Here is an 18,487-nt window from a genome sequence, read left to right on the forward strand (position 1 = left end):
GCCATTTCAATCAGAATTTGGTAATAATCCACACTTGAATGCATCTCTGCAGCAGACAGCCATACTTTCTCCTTCGAAGTCTTTTTGTTCATTACTGATTTGTTGAAGGACATTGCTCCACAGTCAGCTTCTTTGCTTTATTAATGTGACCATTCTGAGAGATCACAGCCCAGGGGAGACAATGTTATCCACTCTTCAAAGGTATCACTGCAGGCTTACCTTTCAGAATCAGGATGGGCAATTCCTGTGCTTGGGCAGGGGGAGGGGGGCTAAACGGAAATGACTTGCAAGATGTTTGGAAACATTCTTGTCTGAAATAAGTCCATCACATTAAGCATGAAGGTCAACACCATTAATAACATTATTGCCACAGTTAAGGGGCATCTAGCTATGAAAAACAAATTGAAAAAGATTTCTAAACACAAGGAATGCTCTATGCTTGATCAATTTAAAAAAAAATAGATAAAATTGCCCTGTTTGCCAAGTTTGATTTATTTTACATGTCAAATTTCCATTTCTTTAAAAAGAGAAGTTCATATAAAGTTTGAAATTCCCTGGCTTTATTAACACAAACATACTTTTATTAAAGAGTGAATGCATTTTTCTAAAGAATAGTTTACATATATCATAAAGCAACAAGCATATCTTCAGGAGGTGAGTCCTCACCAATACGACTCCATGCTTATTGTACATGCCTTGAAACTGGCCCCACACAGGGGACTTGCATACACACACACACACACACACACACACGCAAACATATACATGGACACACGGGTACACAGACCACAAATACCAACACCATTGCTGTCTGGATTATATTAGCTCTCACTTAAGGCTTCTAAGGTCCCCCGTTGCCCCTGACATCACCCAAAATAAGAACACACCTTTTAAAGGAGCAATATTACTTGAAAAAAGTCGATCATTTGCCACCTTAATGTGTCTATTCACCTTGAATGTGTATATTTTCCATGACTTTTTATGAGGGGCAAAGATCCCAAAATTGAGAGAAGTCAAGTTAGCAGTGAGAATTGCTCTTCAGAACTGATAGTCAAAGGGGTCACTTGGACTCTAAGATACCACAGCAAGATCACAGGTCCCTTTAGGTTTCCAGAAAGTCATGGGATTTCTAGGCAAACTGACTTGATTTCATTCATTTCCTACTTGAGTTCCTTGTTAAACGATGGGACAAGACTTTCAGAGCAATACCACATCAGAGTTTAAACTTTCCGAAAGTTGTCATTCAACAAGACTCATAACCAAGGAGGTTATTATATATCACGGCTTGCTCAAGAAAAACCTCTATAGACTTTGGCCACTCTTTACTAGGGTTTCTGATGTCTGAGATTCCTGGTTGGTTTGCTGATCGTTTATTTATTTAATTTGTTATTTTCTTCCCTTTTGGAGTCTTGCAGTATGTTGAGCCTTCATCCCTTTCTGGAAGGCCGGAAGGAGAATGAACACGGTGGCGGAAGAAGGAGGGGAACAATCATTAGTTGCAAGAATTCTAAGAAAATAGAGGAAGTGAATACAATAGGAGGGTACTACTTGTACTTGATATACTCATGTAAATAAAAAGCATTATCTTTAACTGCGAATTAACTGCCATCTAGCGTGCTGTTAGTTGTAAAGCTCAATCCAAGCTGTGCTGATTCACGGACTGAGGAGAGTGTCTGCAAACATGCCAAGGGAGAGGAGTAACCAGTCAGTCACCTGGACGTGTCCCTTCATCCTGCAGCCTCCACGCCAGCAGCACCTCCCCACGCCACCCGCCCACTTAGGGACCACAGAGATGCCGCTAACATTCTTGTTGGATTTCATAAGGCAGATTGGACCAGTCCATCAAACTACAGCCACCGAGTATTTGCCTGAGAATGGTGAAAATAGGCGTGGAGACCTCCCAGCAGGAAGTGTTAGAACAGGAGAGAGAAAAAAAGCGAGAGGAGAGTCTGGAACCTTCCTCCACATCTGTACTCCTACTCTCCTCAAGGTCACGGCAGCAGCAGATTTCAATGTCACATAATTAATGATACGTTTCTTTAGATTTAGAATCGCTCTTCTGAATTTAAAAAGCATGATCAGCCAATAGGCTGGCAGTCTTTTCATACCAAATTTGAATCATCGCAGACACATCTAGCTTCTGAAACTTCTTGCCCAAATGCTGCCTTCGCTGGAACGTCTAAGTTCCTTCAGCCGTCGTCAGATTCCAATTCCTGGGAAGCCTCTTCAGATGAGCTGCTCCTGTGGATCCGCCCATCACTCTTCATACTGTGGAAAGTCTTCTTGAATGCCTCCATCATGGCATGCGCCAGCTTCTTGGCCTCCAGCTTGCTCTCGCATTGTACCGCATGGCAGTCCATCTGGTAAGACAGGTCATCGTTGATCTCTCTGTACACCCAAGCGAAGATGTTGGGGCTCACGTTGTGATCAGCTGTGCAATAGGCAATGCGAGCCACCTGGAAGGTATCCATGTGCACTGTTGCCTCACCCTTGTGGTCAAGGTGATGAAGCCATACTTGGAATGGCCGGATCTCTAAAAGGGCGTTGGCTGGAAAAACGTCTTCTCGGGCCAGCGTGTGTTTCTTCCAGAGCTCAATGACTGGCTTCTCGGTGCAGCCAGACAAAAACTGCATGCCTGTGGTAGAGACTTTGCCCAGGTAGGTGACCTGCAGATGGGTGACAGGAAAAAGAGCAAGAGGTCAGTATGGCTCACCGAGCTTACTCTGATAGGCAGAGCAACTTGATGTATACCAAAGAATTACGCCCTCCTCCACGGGTACGTGTACTCCTTGACCCTCGGAAGCAGAATTTCTTCCCTTTCTTTCTTCCAAATTTCCTCCAGAACAAATGCTTACAAACTATAAATAGAGTTGGATAGTTCAAAAATCTAATACTTCAAGAACATCTTCCCTCTTCCAACCCCCCTTTTAAAGTGGCTGATGCTGATCTTTCCTTTAATTTGGCATTTCTTTGAAATCATAGGTCACTAGAAGTTTACTTTTAATCAATCAGAAATGCAAGCACTCAGGGAGAGCAAGAAACCAGGAGGCTGGGAGGCTGCAAAACAAAGCCTTTATTAAGCTTATCTCTTGGCTAGATCCTTTCCCCAAATCCTTCCCCTTCTTGACTTCCTTTATGCTGCTTGCTTCCAGCTAATACCAAAGACACACAAAAGTGTTCTAGCTGAAGTACAGCCTGAAGCATGAGTTCCCCCTTTCGCTGAGAAGTTTTTAAATAGCAACAATGCCTATCTGTTTTTCAACCCAAACTATTTTTGAAATGATGGGCATTTGCTTATGTGACTGTAACTGAGAGATTAGATGAGATTAGAACACCAGGTGATCAGATATCTAGATAGGCACTATTTAAACTAGGGAAAAATAATTCTAAAGGATTCAGATACTGACTTTAAAAATAAATGCTTATGGAAAGGCAAAAGGATTCAGACGGTGAATACACTTGCTACCAAGCCTAAAGACTCTAGCTTGATCCCTGAATCCACACGTTGGAAGGAGAGAACTGACCTCCACTGGTTGTTCCCTGACCACTACACATGTGCCCTTGTTCCTAGTCTGCCAGGAGGTATATGTTATTGTTTTTCTCATCAGAATGGGTAGAACTGTTGCTTCTGTGGTGCTACCGTTAAAGAACTGCATGAAACCTAAGGGGTTAATCGATGAACAATTCAAAACTGTATAGAGTTTGGTTTAAATTTAGACACAGAGATCTAAACACTATGAATGTGAGGAAGGGATCCTAAAACAAGGTCCATGGAAAGAGAGCAAAATAGACTAATAGAATTTAGTCACAATGGCTCCAAATCAATGGTTATGATTAGTGGAACCACAGGACTGCATACAAAAACCTTAGAACATGAAAGTGGCGTTCTAGTTCAACCTTTTATGCACTTGTTCTCTCTGAAACAAGAGTTTCTTTTTTAAAAGGGATAATTTTGCTGGGTCTGGCAAGACAAATCCTCAATCCTGGCACTCAGGAGACTAAGGCATGGTCTTTTCATAGACTTTTGTCTGCATAAGATGGGCACATGGTCACTAGGACGTGAAAAGATGCTCAACATTAATAACTGTGTTGGGTTTCATCAACTTGATATAAGCTAGAGTCATCTAAGAAAAGGGAATCTCCTTTAAGGAAATGCTCCCATTACACTGAGCTGTAGGTAAGCTTGTGGGCATTGTCGTCATTGATAAATTATATGAAAGGTGCCAGACCACTGTGGGCAGTCCCACTCTTGGGCAAATGGTCCAGAAGGCTATAAGAAAGCAAACTGAGCAACACAGGAGGAGTGAGCTAGCAAATAGCATTCCTCCATGGTTGCTACTTCAGTTCCTGTCTCCAGGTTCCTGTCCTGAGTTCCCACCTTGGCATCCATCAGTGGACTAGGAAACCCTTTTGTCCTCAAGTTGCTTTTGGTCATGGTCTTCTATTGCAGCAATTGAAAGCAAACTCAGACACTGATTATTTGAGAAGCATTATCAGAATGGCAAGAAAATACTATCAATACTATTCACACTATCAATTAATACCCATTAGTATGACTGCTACCAAAATAGTAAATGATGATTACAGGGGTTAGCAAGATAAAAAAACTGGAAATTTTAAAATAGTACAGAAATTTGTTTTGACTAGTTATTCATCAGACAGTAAAATACTTCAGCCTACAGTCACCTGAGAGAGGTCTTAATTGCCAAAATTGGATTGGGCCATAGGCATGTTTGTTTGTGTGTGGTTGGGGAGGTATCTTAATTGGTAATTAATATAGAGGCTCACTATGGGCAGACTTTCCCTGGGTGGGTGGTCCCAAGGCTATAGAAGAAGGCTAGTGAAGCATGAGTCTGCAAATGAACCATGCAGCATTCCTCTATGGCTCACACTCCAAGCTGTTGCTTGGGGTCCTACCTTGATGTCCCTCACTGATGCACTGTGACCTGGAAGTATGAGAGAAATAAATCTTCTCCTCTGCTAAGTTGCTTTTAGTCAATTTTATCACAGTAGAAAGGAAACAAGGATGTTTGGCACAGACTATCTATTTATAAAGGAGGTTGACATAGCCCAAAATTTGGGAGTTTAAAGTCTAAAACTGGGGCAAGGTACTGGGGAGTGTTGGTCAGCTTCTGACAAGGGCAACTGATTGGAACACCTTAGCAGAATATCAACAGAAAGAAGAGGTCAGATGCTGAGCAGGAGTAGAGAGAAAAAGAAAGCAGTGGGGGACAGCTTAGCTTGAACTTTTACAACCTTCTCTCAAGAACTATAAAGGAACTCACTCAAAAGTATCTCACGTCTCTACGAATTTCCACCTTCTCCAAAGTACTGTTCTGTCCCACAGTGCCAACCTGAGGACTGCCCTTTAATCATGGATATATTCGACCTTTACAGACACTATGGTAGTTCATCAAAAAGTTAAAAGAGATTTTGGTTCACACAACTCATTTGTCCTTCTCAAAAGAGCAAATTTCAGGGTCTTAATGAGATAACTTGTATGTTCGAAGATCAAAGGACCCATTATGCCTAACAGTTAAAGTGTGAAAAGAACACAATACCCAGCACCATCCAAGTGAATATGCATATACAGTGAAATATTATGTAGTGCCAAGGGGAGGAAATTCTTACATATGCTACCACACAGATAAAATCTGAGACTGCTAGTGTTCAATAAAATAAGCCAGTCACGAAATATAGATGGAGACTATAATTTATCACATATTAAGACAGTGACAATCACAGAGACAGAAACTAGATTGGTGGATAATGGAAGCTTGAGGCACGACGGTGAGCTGCTCTTGCTTGGGAGATTCTGAGCTTCTGTCCTAGAAGCCTGGAAGAGTTAAGGTGCTCAGTGGAAGTGAGGGTGCTGGAGCATCATACCTACATCAGCAACATTGAAATGCATACTCAAAACTGGCTTAAGATGATTGCTTTTTATAGTGTATTTTAACATACACACATACACATTTCTTTCTAAAAGTTATACAGAGAATTCCACTGCAAGATAATTAAAAGGTACTTTTTCAAAATCTTCATTAAAAACTATAGTCAGCTCATCCAAATCAAAAGCCATTTCCTAGTAATAAAATTCTCACAGCCAGCCAAGAAAAAAAAAGTAACTCTCCTTATGAATGTTTACTATCCATAAGATAAATATTTTTAAGGAAAATAAGTTTTATTTTGGAAGTATGTCTGGAGAAGAATGGAGAGTAGATTCAAAACTCAAAGGTTTTGATGAGACAATAATAAAAGCTACCTAATAGTACATAGAAATTTATAAAGGGAATTTTAAAGCATTGGGGTAAAAACACAATATATAGATTAAATCCATTCAGCTAAGCTAGTATCTACTTACACCAGTGACAGGTGACAGAAAAAGAGCCACTAAGTAGCATGAGCTAAAGGTCTCAAGCCATCACTTACATATGTGCATCACTTGCTATGTCCATAGCAAAATCAAACTCCAGGGGCATGAGCAAGTTCTAAAGGATGTTTGTATCACATGTGATGGTAAAAGCATTGCATATATCAGATCCACTGACAACCCTGTGATTAGGATGGGATTTTTAAAAACAAGGTCTCTCTATGAAGCTCCAGAGGGCATGGAACTAGCAAAGTATACCAGTCTGGCCTTGATATCACAGAGATGAACCTTACTCTACCTCCCCATTCTGGGACTGAAGGTGTGCCATCATACCTACCTTGAGGTGGGATATTATTATTACTAACTCTGTCCAAAGTGCAGGACTTAGATCTAGCAGGAGATAGACCCAGAGTCATTCAGAGAGTAGCACTGGGAACACACTTTGTCATAAAACTTTTGAGGTGTCAGTAACTCTTGGTGATACGTGAGGAACTGAGCATAGAAGAGTCTGAATTTCTGTTGAGCGTTTTTTTTTTCTATTAGATGAGAGATACTCCCATTTGCTGGTGTTGTCCCTCCAGGTTTTCATTATCTCTGTCCTGTTCACAGGCATCTTAGATGAAATTAGTCTTTCTAAATGATTAAGATTCAATTGTCTGGCACTTTTGTAAATGAATTCTTCTCCAGATTCATGTACGCCAAGATGTTTTAAAATAAAAATGTTATTCTTATTTTGCAACTCTCACAAATGACAAGAATATGGAATCTAAAAAGGGTGAAGCTAACAGAAATAGACAGCAGGATGATCAGCAGCAGAGATTTGGAGAGAGTAGAAGAGTGGAGAGCATGGTGAACATGTCCAAAGTGACAGGCAGAGAGAATAAGTCAAATACCTCTCTATACTTTATAGAGGAGATTGCAGTCAGCTGTATTGCATCCAATAACCCAACATAGCTAAAAGATAGGATTTTGAATATTCTCATCATGAAAAAATAATAAATCTTAAAAATCTAGAATAGAAATAAATATCTTATAGTTGTACAATGTAGATAGACATGTACAAATGAACCCCACATCCTCTGAAGATATATAGCTAGAATCTATAAGTTTAAAGAATTAAAAAATAAATTCGTTTTCTCAAAGTGCCCAAAACTCAATGACACTGTTCATGCAACCACACACCCTGTGTATACTGGGTCAAGAAGTAGCTACGTGTTGGCAAACAGAAATCTTAGAGCATGGAGTACTGCGTGTGTATACATCTGCATCTAGAGAGAGAGAACCATCTCTGACCTAGATACCTGCTCTGGAAGGCTTGCCAGCCTCTCTGCTGCAAGGCACTGAGGACACCATGCTCAGTGAGTGTGTGCTACCTCAGGATGTCCCACCACCAACACGGCTATGAAAGTGTCAGATGCACATGATGAGAGAGGTGGAATGGATGAAAGAAGCGAATGTTTCCTTGGTAGATTTGTTCCTTCTAAGCCCTGTCCATTAGAGGTACAAACTTCCAGGGCTGCTGAGTCACAAAAATATCCAAATTTCAAAACGAGTCACTAAATCTGCCCAAACTGAGACACAGACTTTTCTTTCTTGCTTCCTTGCGTTCTTGCTTTTGTTAGTTATTTACTTTCCAGGGAGAATAAACAGACTTATAAGATGACAAGAGCAGCCTTCAGGCAGAGTAAGAGCTAGCCTCAGTATGTAAACATCAGCATCTTTTCTGTGGTCAGAGATACAGGCATGGAGAAAAACAAAAGTGAGAGTGTATAAACAAGTCATTCTAAGAGCAAGAAACAAATAGCAGAGAAAGGCAAGCTTGCTCTCATGTGTTATTTACTGGCATAAACTCACACCCCAAATGGTACCTGCAGTGAGTGTCAGTGAGCTTTATACCCAACTCTCTGAGGACGTTTGCAACATATGACAGTACCCAGGCTGTGTGTGTGAGAGACTCACAGCATGTCAACAGTGCTGACAGCATCAGCTCCACAGAGCCTTTGTCCTTGGAACCCCTCCTTCTCGAGTAAGAGCTGTCCAACCTGCCCACCAGCTCTCATGAATTCCTTCTCAGCTGTGGCTTAAACAAGCCGTGGTTCCTGAGGTCAGTCCTCATTTCCTCCAACACCATTTCTCCTCCTGGAGGCCAGTCCACATTTCATCCTGCTTATAACCTGCCTCCCCTTCTCCCCAAATGAGAATGGTGGTGACCTGGACCCTTGACAAGGACACAAAGTGGATGGATGATTGTGTTAGAGCTCACATATACTGGCAACCAAGGGGTTTTACAGCCTTCCAAAGATCAGCAACTCAGCTTTATACCATCAGTCCAGTGTACTTCTGGAGTTCTCAAAAACATAAAATAAAATAAATAAAATAAAAAAGGCCTGTTGAGAACAAAAGCTCTCTAGAAGCTTCTCTGGGGATATGAAAGAGCTTGTCCTTCTTTCATGCTCTGTAGGAGGCTACCTTTCTCTGACAGGTATAAAATAGCACAGTAGGAGCAAATGTAGCTGGATAACCTCATAGCCTTTGGGCTACAAGACAGAAGATGAGAAAAACACAAGCCACGGTGAACCGTGGGTCAAAAGCTACAGTGAAACTTCTTTGCTCTCACATTGATTTCCACCAGCATCCTTCAGAGAATTGGGAATGAGAAAACACGGGGATTATTTACGACCCCAGCTTAAATCTTCTCTCTTCTTACTGGTCAAAGAGGAACAAAACTCCACTGGACACTGTGAAGATGGGAGTAGTCCCGCCAAACATTTTACATCCTAAACTGCAAGATCTGCTCCTTATGGACATGCATCACATGCTCTAATTTGCAAAGGCAGTATTAAAAGATAAGATGTTGGTAATGAAAATGACAGTTTTGTTTACAAAGTAATAAACATGGAAGATTCTAGAAGAATGGTGAGTGAAGACAGACAGGAAGTGACTGAAACTAATTCCTGAATGCCAAGACTCAAACGCAGCCACAGCAATTGGATATAGATGGTGACAGTTAATGAGGGCTTCCTTTCTCCAGGGTTCTTGGTGAAATGTTTATACAGACCAGGACCCATCATTATGATCCCACATGTAAGGAACATTATAATGCTGATTCTATAGGCTAGGGGGCTCCTGAGAGATGAAACAATTTATCCAAGCTAGCTAGGGACCAGCACTTAAGTTTGGACAGTAAGATTCAGGACCCTTGCCACCATCTGATGCATCCCATCTGCCCTCCCATTCATGATCCCTTCAGACGAGTCAGGCTGCCAACAGGTTCCCAGCAGCCCTTCAGTGCTTTAGGTACCAGCCTCCAAGGGGTTGAGAAGTCCCCATTCAGTCTTCCTGTATCCCAGAATAATTAAGCAAAGTAGTGAAAGGAAGAGATTGATCGACAAACTTTTTTTAGAGTTCAAAAAGCTTTCAAAAGTGTTTGCTGACAGCATCCCTCCTGTGGCATGCCTACATATATATAATTTAGCAAATAATAAATTTCACTTACATGTTGAGGTTTAAGGGAGGAGATAATAGTTTAAGGCATAGCATATATGATAGAAAATGTATACCTATCATTGGTCAGAGTGGAAACCACTAATCTAAACCAAATCACCCATTTTCCAATGAGAACTCAGCAGCTGCTCCAGCTCCACCAGTGAACAGAAATAACACTTGGGTATATGTCTCCCAACTTGCAGAAGTGTGTCCATGTTACTCACCATGTCACTCCATCATCTGGATTCTGTGAGTCATATCACAGGTATTATAACGGTGGAAGATCTATATGAATTTGACTGCACTGACCAGTAGTTTAGTTAAGGACCAGGTTGCTGTGCAGGTATTATTTTACTGTGTCTATCATATAAGTCAATGATGTTTGAGTGAAGCAAAACAATATTCATAAGGAAGGTAGGTCTGGTACCATTTCCTATAGGACTATCCATCAAGGAATCTGCCTAATTAGGATACTGTCTATAACAATATCAATAATGCTAAAAAACAAACAATACATTTTCTCAAGTGCATGTCATCTACAGCTTATTTATGCTTGTTGAGTAATGTTTCAGTAATCTTTCCTATGTTCAGAAATATCAGGGATATTTAAATGCATCAACATTTTCATATGTTCTATTGACAAAACCTAAAAACACATTTATGGATATTTTACTGAGAAATATATTATCTTTGTCTTTGTAAAATGTAAATGTGTACTATATGGGTAGTCAATTAAATAAGTCTTAATATGCAGGAATAATTAAGTCATATATATGTGAGTCTGTATGTATACCATATAGATAGATAGATAGATAGATAGATAGATAGATAGATAGATAATATCATATATATGATATGTGGTATGTGGCATGTGGCATGTGGCATGTGGCATGTGGTATGTATATGTACATGTACATGTATATGTAATATATATATGTATATATATATATATATGGTTTCATTGAAGTTAAAAATAGAACACATGCATATGTATATGTGTGTAAAATTTCTGCTGTGAACCATAGCGTAGGTCTCACAGTTGCATGTTTAAGTGACAAATTTGCTTCTTTTATTCATATTAAATTAAATTATTTCAGTAAAGCAGAGAGACAGTTTTTACATCCTATCTTGCTCTTACCCAGAAATTCCAATGTGCAATTTTGTCCTGTCATTTGGATCTTGGATACGTGAAGCTTGGAAATATTGTCACTGCCATTATCAAAGACGGAAGCAATTTATCTAAAAGGCATTGAAGTATGCCCCTGAAGACAAAGGCACTTAATAAAAATGATACCACACGAAAGCCCACATTCCCTCGTCAGGTCCCATCTGGAGAGCTAACCTCAGGATGGTGAGACTCAGAACTGAGCCATCCAGTAGCACAGGAACAATGTATTTCATGACTAGTTTGTTAATTCACTCTTGCTTTCTCAATAGCAGGGTATACAGAGGGTAGGACCGAAGTTAAGAAGCCTCCTGTAGATCGCCAATGGTCACATGAGAACATTCCCTTAATGATAAATCAATACCAAGCAGACTACTTGAGAATAACCCTGTGGAATATTTTCAGGGGACAGGAACTGTGGTAGGTAAAAAATGTCCCCAGTTTCAGTCTTTGAAGCATTTTTCAGTCTATTTTCCTTGTGCACAGCTCATCAGAAGAAGACTCTAGAAAGCACTAGATGTTTGAAAGACTACCAATAGTATAATATTGTGTAAGAAGGGACAGATACACGGGGCAATTGGCTACAGGGCCACAGCTCTTTAGGTGTTCTATGGAGGTAGACATAAAAAAAAGGAGAGGGAAATCCTGAATCGCCATGTCCTACTAAGCAGTAAAGACAAGTTCAAATGAAAACCTTGACACAAATTTTCACTGGAATTTGTTTTTGTTTTGTTTTTCTTTAATCTTTTATTCCTTTTTTTTCAAAGCAAGGCCTGTTGCTGAAAGGAAAGCTTACTATTGTCACCGTCTTAAAGCAAAGTTATTCTGAAATGCTTATCTTTATACCCACCGATCAGTATACTCCTCATACCTTCTCAAAGGAGCTTCCTTTTGCAACAGATAGAGACTGTTAATGAGACCCACAGTTGGTCAAATACAGAGAATAAGGAACTGCGGGGATTCTAAACTCTATGGGTGCATCTACAATACAACCCTTAGACCTATGTCTCACAGAATACCATAGAAGATGGAGTATAAATATTGTGAAAAGCACATTTGGTTTGGTCTTACCATTGTCTATCACCTTCTTGATTTTAATCTTTCAAAGAATTGTCTTTTCTTTTATTTAGAGGGGGTATCTAATTACTATTGAGGTTTGGTCTTTTGCTATGTATTCTAATACTAAAAACTAGCAACCAAGATCCGGTTGCCTCAAGGGATAAGAAAATCTTCACATACACCAAGTGATGTTATTAACCTTGCTTGTTAATTTAAAACTATTGGTAGAAATACAACTTACAGTCTAAAGTTGGACAGGAGAGAGGTAGGCAGAGTTTTGCTTCCCAGGCTTGGGGTCAGAGGTAGGGCCATGAGGAGAGGAGGGAGAAGGTGGAGAGAAGAGAAGACACTATGGGGTAAGAGATCATGAGAACTGGCCATGAGGGCTGCCCTCTTGGAGCAAGAACAGCCCAGGCAGAAGATGGCAAGTCATATATCTGGGTTATATATAATTTAAAGGCTTATTATATCAGCTCTAGTGATTTAAAGGCTTATTATAAATATCAAGGCTTTATATTTTTTTATCTGGGAACTGAATGATCAAAGGCAGGGTAGAAGCCTCCAATAGAGATTAAATACTTAATATTACAAATAACATCTTGTCCCCCCTCCTTTCCTCCCTCCAAATCCTCCCTTAAACCTCTCCTTGCTCTCTTTCTTGGTGGCAAGAAGAGAATGAAGCAGTCACTCTCATTTTTCTGATGACTGGTTTGTAAGCTGGTGAGACACTTTAGAATGGAATTCTTTGCATATAATTCCCTTCTTTTTTCTGCGTTTGTGATGTCACATCTAGAAATTTACCATAGATATTACAGCCATATAAAATACACCACAACTTTATCCATTGCATTATCACTTATGATGATAAAATGCATAAAAACCAACATGCTCATACGAAACAAAGCAGTTTGATAAGTTACAGGACATCCATCTAAGATGCTATTACAAAAACATATTAGATGTACTATGTAACTATAAAAAGAATTTATTCACAAGGAATAGCTTATGAACTATATCGTAATATGAATCAAAGCAAACCAGAAAGTTACTGCTTTGTATAAGCAAGAAGATGAAGTAAGGGAACATAGTTTCATGAATTTACTCAGTTAGGAAAAAGGAAACCCAGAAAGAACAGAGATTAGTTTCCAACAGTGGGTGGCTGGTAATAGGATTTAAATCTAACATTTATATGAGAACAGAGCACAGGCATGGAAAAGTGAGTTTTTAAAACATCATTCCACACACGTGTGGTTTCTAGAATCAGGGAACCTGAGATTAATACAGGCATCAGGAATGAGGGGAAGGGGGGAAATAGTTCAAAGTAGAATAAAGCAAAACTGGAGTAGTCGCCCACATTGCAAAGAAAATACCCAACCAGAGTGGAGGGGACCTTCAAATGATGTCTCCTTTGACTATCCCAACACTCTGTCCTTGAGCAAGAAAAACTACAAGGCAATGTGGAATTTTATTTGCTGTGTGCTGCCTTGCAAAGTGGTACAGATGTGTGATCCTGGACCCACTTTGTGCTTGCTAGAGATGCGAGTTAAAATAGCAAATGGAGAATAGCAAAAAAAAAAACAAATCTAGGTTTGCCCAGTTAGAAGCCAATGTGGAGAGGCAAAGGGCTACACAGAACCCTCTGAGATTCCTGGGGGATTGAAGTAATTAAAACAAATCCATTGCTTTCAAGGTATAGACACTGGTACCAGCACACAGGTAGATTTTGTACACATGATTGCATACCTACATATACACATGTTCTTAGCTGTGTCCAGATCTCTGTGAACAGTGGCATGCTCACAGTAACCAGCTTTACTGGAGAAAACTGGTTCCAAGCCTGACAGTTAAAAATCTGAGACTATCTCAGAACTGTGCCAGAGACGAGAAAAATAGAATACAATAGCATGTCTAAAGGACAGAGGGAGACCTAATAAGGGCTGTCTGGCTATTGATATCAATGATAGTGGTTGCAAGTATACACAATGAGAATCAGAGTCTGTTCTTATTTATATGAATGAACGAAGAAATGTACAGGAAAGTGACTCTCTCACAATACCTAATAAAAGTAACTAAGATGATGAAATTTACAAAGCTATAACCTGGCAGCCACAGTATAGTACACCTTTCTGTTAAAAACCATCATCAATAGGAGTGAAAACTGTTTTATGAGATCCACGGATAGTCACAAAACCACTTCCCCAAAAGTTACTTAGTAATTACAAACGGAGAGATACATTTACAGGGGATAGTTTGACTCAAACCAAATTAACACAGGAGCAGATGCTGCAAAGACATGCTACCTGCCTGTCAGTCACCCAAACTTTATCAAAGCAAAATATGACAAATGAAAATGGAGGAGGTGAGTATGCTATGCTTTGGAGCTGTGATGTCCCCCAAAGGCTCATGTTTTGAGTATTAGTTCCAGAGATTGTAGCATTATTTTGAAGGCTGTGGAGACTGTCAGACAGAACTCTGAAATTTACTCCTAAGTTCATGCCTAGATGTCTCCACTCCCTGGCTGCTGCCTGACAAAGAGCCATCACAAAATGCTCCTGGCACCATAAACCAAGCATGTCCCCCTCCCACTCCCCAGCACTATGCCCTTCCTGATATGAAGGGCAGAAAAAGTAAAACAAAATATATCTTTCCATCAGGTAGTTTGTTGCAAAAATGAGAAAACTAGTTACCACAAGGCCATTGCTTAAGCTTTAAAAATATAAAGGTAAAGAAAACATGAGGACCTTCTGGCTAAAGGCACTGACTGATAAGACTTATCCCGACTGTAGAGGGGATCTTGATGGTCATTTTTCTTTTTCTATTCAGATGAAATATATTAGTTTGAGGTTATGCCTGTGTAGTTTACAATCCCAGTCTTTTCAGGAGGTAGAGGTAGGAAGACTAGGAATTCAAGGTTATCTACTACATAAGAGTTCTGCACAGCTACCTGCCTCAAATTTTTAAAGTAAATAAGTAAAAATATACGACAATACAATCTGTCAGGACACAATTTTTCTTATGGGATCTACTAAATATGGAGTTACCCAGAGTTTTGGCTTTATGGATCTCTTGTTAAAGTAAGAATACTCAGGTGGTAGGAATGATGAAAAGTGATGTGTGCACTATGAGGAATTACCATCTTGCTGGCATTTGTCAATTGCTAAGCAACCTGAGAAATTAAATGCAGATTCGGTGGCATCACACACTTGAATTTTTCCAAGAGAGGATTCATTAGTTTCATTAGATTCTCAAAGTGTTTAGCGATGCAAAGTAGCACACTGCCTATGGCAAATTCCTAGGAGCAATGTTGCTGTGACAATGAACGTGGAAATGTTTAAGATGTTGGTATGTAAATTTAATTGCCCTTCAAAGACATCTAATCCATGCCATATTCTGTAACTATATATGGGAGTCTTTCCAGGTACCAGATTCTTTTCAACAAGGGCAGCCGTCCCTGTTAACACCTCCACTAACTTGACAAATAGAAACTATTATCCTGTTACTGTTTTAGTTGCCAATAAGATGGTGCAGTTTTGGGTGTTTTAGCCATCCATATTGCTTCCTTTGTAAATGGCCCATTCAATTTCTCAGTCTTCTGTTTCTATGAGGACTGTTTATATGTTCCTTCTAATGTTGGCATTTCATTTTGTTTTACATCTCCTTTGATTGCCCACAATGTCCAGAACGATGAAAAATAAAACTGATGGTAATGGCATTCCTGGTCAAAAGCCTGAATTTATTTGAATTGCAAGGCAGTAAAAGCAAAAGAGCAGAAACACCAACATAAAAGGATCATTCTCCCAATGGGTTCTGACAACCTAGCAGCCAAGTGCTAGGGACCGGGTAACCAGGAATTTACTGTCGCACGGGAGCCATGTTGTAATTTCTTCTAAAAGTTTCACCAATCAGCAATCCCACTGCACTCAGATTACAAAAGCTTTTCACCATCTTTGTGCTATTTTTAATTCAGAGGAGAAAAATCACACAAAGCCATACACACAGAACATATATAAGTCTAAAAGTGTTTGCTGCTATCATCACAGAGCTGCAGTGTTAAACCGTGTTCCCCCAGAAGCACCATGTTGTACTCTAAGAACTATTGTAGTTCATTATTCCCTTAGGGGAAGTTTATGTATCAGTTTATATGCATATATGGAATTAGATACAGACGTTCACATCTGCATGCCCCTCGTATTTATAATGAACTCCATGTAGTCAAAAGCTTATACATATTGATCACACAAAAAAAAAAAACTATGGAAGCATGCCCAAATAATAGTCATTTGTCTATAAAACTTCCTCCAACATAAATGATACCAGTTTTTAGGTTATCCTTTGTTGTGGTCCCTGAAGCAATATCAGAAGAGGCTGTAAGACTCCAGGCAGACAAGCAATAGCATATCCTTATCCCCATTAGAAAGCACATCTCTCTCCCACATCACAGTGTCAAACTAGGGCCATGACAGAACAAAGTGCTAGAGAAATTCCTGGTTGTCAAAAATGGATGGATAGGCTCTCCAATACTGCACACAAAAGACTCAAGGTTACTGTCACTGCAAGCCCCTTATAAATAGAGACAGGATGACTATACATATCTGAAAAGGTTCTTGGGCTCCATTGAAATGCATCATGGGTCCTTATCAGTACTGCCTTTTGGTAACTGTCAAATGGTGGTGTATTTGGTAAGGTCCTATGAAACTGTGGCCCCTCTACATAAAAGCACTGCACCCGTGCCTAGTGGGCACTTACGTGTATGTATGCTGGCGTATGTTTACAGCTTACCTGCACAAATCACCACAGAGACAAAAGAGTGTGGCTAGTAGGAATCTTGGCACAGAATATCCCCTTTTGAGATCAGTGGGCTCTGTGGGATTTTAGTCTCAGTGACTATTTAGTTGTGAAACCCTTTGCTTTTCTTCTCCTTGCTGCAGCAGAAAGAAAGCTCTCCATAAATTTTGATGCAAACAAAAAGAATGAAAAGTTAGTAGAACACATTTTAGCTCATTAAAAGTGATAAACATGAGCCGGGCAGTGGTGGCGCACGCCTTTAATCCCAGCACTCGGGAGGCAGAGGCAGGTGGATTTCTGAGTTCGAGAGTTCGAGGCTAGCCTGGTCTACAGAGTGAGTTCCAGGACAGCCAAGGCTGCACAAAGAAACCCTGTCTCGAAAACACAAAAAACAAAAAACAAACAACAAAAAAAAAACCGTGATAAACCTGCAGAATAAGGAGAGCTGATAACCGTGGCTTCGGGCACTGCGGTTCCTGACTGCACACTTACTAAATCATAAGTGAATGCATGTGTACACGTGTGAATGTATAGCACATGTGAGAGCCTATGTGTAGACCCCAGTGGTTGATGTCTTTCTCACTTGCTATTTCTTGAGACAGCTTCTGCTGTGACAGCTTCTCCTGCTTTAGTTACTAATTAGGCTAGGCTAGCTGACCAGCAAACCCAGGTGCCCTCCTATCTCTTCCACCCTAGTACTGAGACTACAAGTGGGTACCACCAACTCCTTTTCACATGTGTTCATGTCATATATACACACCCCCACAATTTGACCTGTCTGTGTGAAAGTTAGGAACTACAAATGAAAGCGAACACGACATTCATCTTTCTTAGACCGGGTTATTTTACTTAACAGGGTTCTCTAGCTGCATTCATTTTCCTGCAAGCATAAGTCTGCTCATGAAAAATGTTCCATTGCATGAACATGTGAGTGTGTGTGCCTATGATGTAATGCATGTGGATATGCACACACATATGTGCTATATAACGCACATATGTATAACATATAATAAATATGTAATATTTAATAAATAGCATGTTATTCTATTGTTTCTGTCACAAAACAGTGTAGCCCAGCTTTACAGTCCAGTATGAATTCTTCAAGAGTCTTCAGTTCTCTTCCTTCGTACCCTATAATCCATTTAACAAGTAATACGTTCCACTTACAACGTGACTTTTCACTTACTGTCTACAACCAGGGTTTGATCAGATATCTTCCCTCCAGGAAAGCCCTAGATGCTTAGTATTCATGTATAGAACATACTTTACTGATGAGTCTGAGCCAAAAGACAGGGCAACATGGGCCCAGAGTCCCATAAGTTTTTACCTTTCTGTGCCCTCCCATCCAAAGATGTTGGGAAGTTCTCCCCTTCCTCATCCTTCCTCCCAATTTTCCTGATGTGGTTAAACAACACCATAATGCCCAACTCCTCAACCAAAGAAGTAAACAAGTTGATGCATGTAATAACACTGCCACATAAATATGGACTAACAAATGTCTCAGAAGGATGTTCAAAAATCACCTTTTATGAGTCCTGGAAAAATCACACATTGATATCTGAATATTAAGGCAAAGAAATTTCAGATATTTCTATAGTAATGAATATGGAATGAAACTCTGC

General features: G+C 39.9%; 1 protein-coding gene across 1 annotated transcript in view; it reads right to left on the minus strand.

Annotated features, from left to right (window-relative positions):
* Positions 1–468: 468 nt before the first annotated feature.
* Pid1 (phosphotyrosine interaction domain containing 1) overlaps positions 469–18,487 on the minus strand; it is a 224,016-nt gene continuing 205,997 nt past the window's right edge. The window contains exon 3 of the mRNA XM_028789541.1: positions 469–2,666. Within this exon, the coding sequence (XP_028645374.1) occupies positions 2,190–2,666 (477 nt within the window). The 3' untranslated portion in view covers positions 469–2,189. The remainder of the gene's footprint in view (positions 2,667–18,487) is intronic.

This window comes from Grammomys surdaster, unplaced genomic scaffold, assembly GCF_004785775.1.
Source record: "Grammomys surdaster isolate TR1022 unplaced genomic scaffold, NIH_TR_1.0 125846, whole genome shotgun sequence".
NCBI lineage: Eukaryota > Metazoa > Chordata > Mammalia > Rodentia > Muridae > Grammomys > Grammomys surdaster.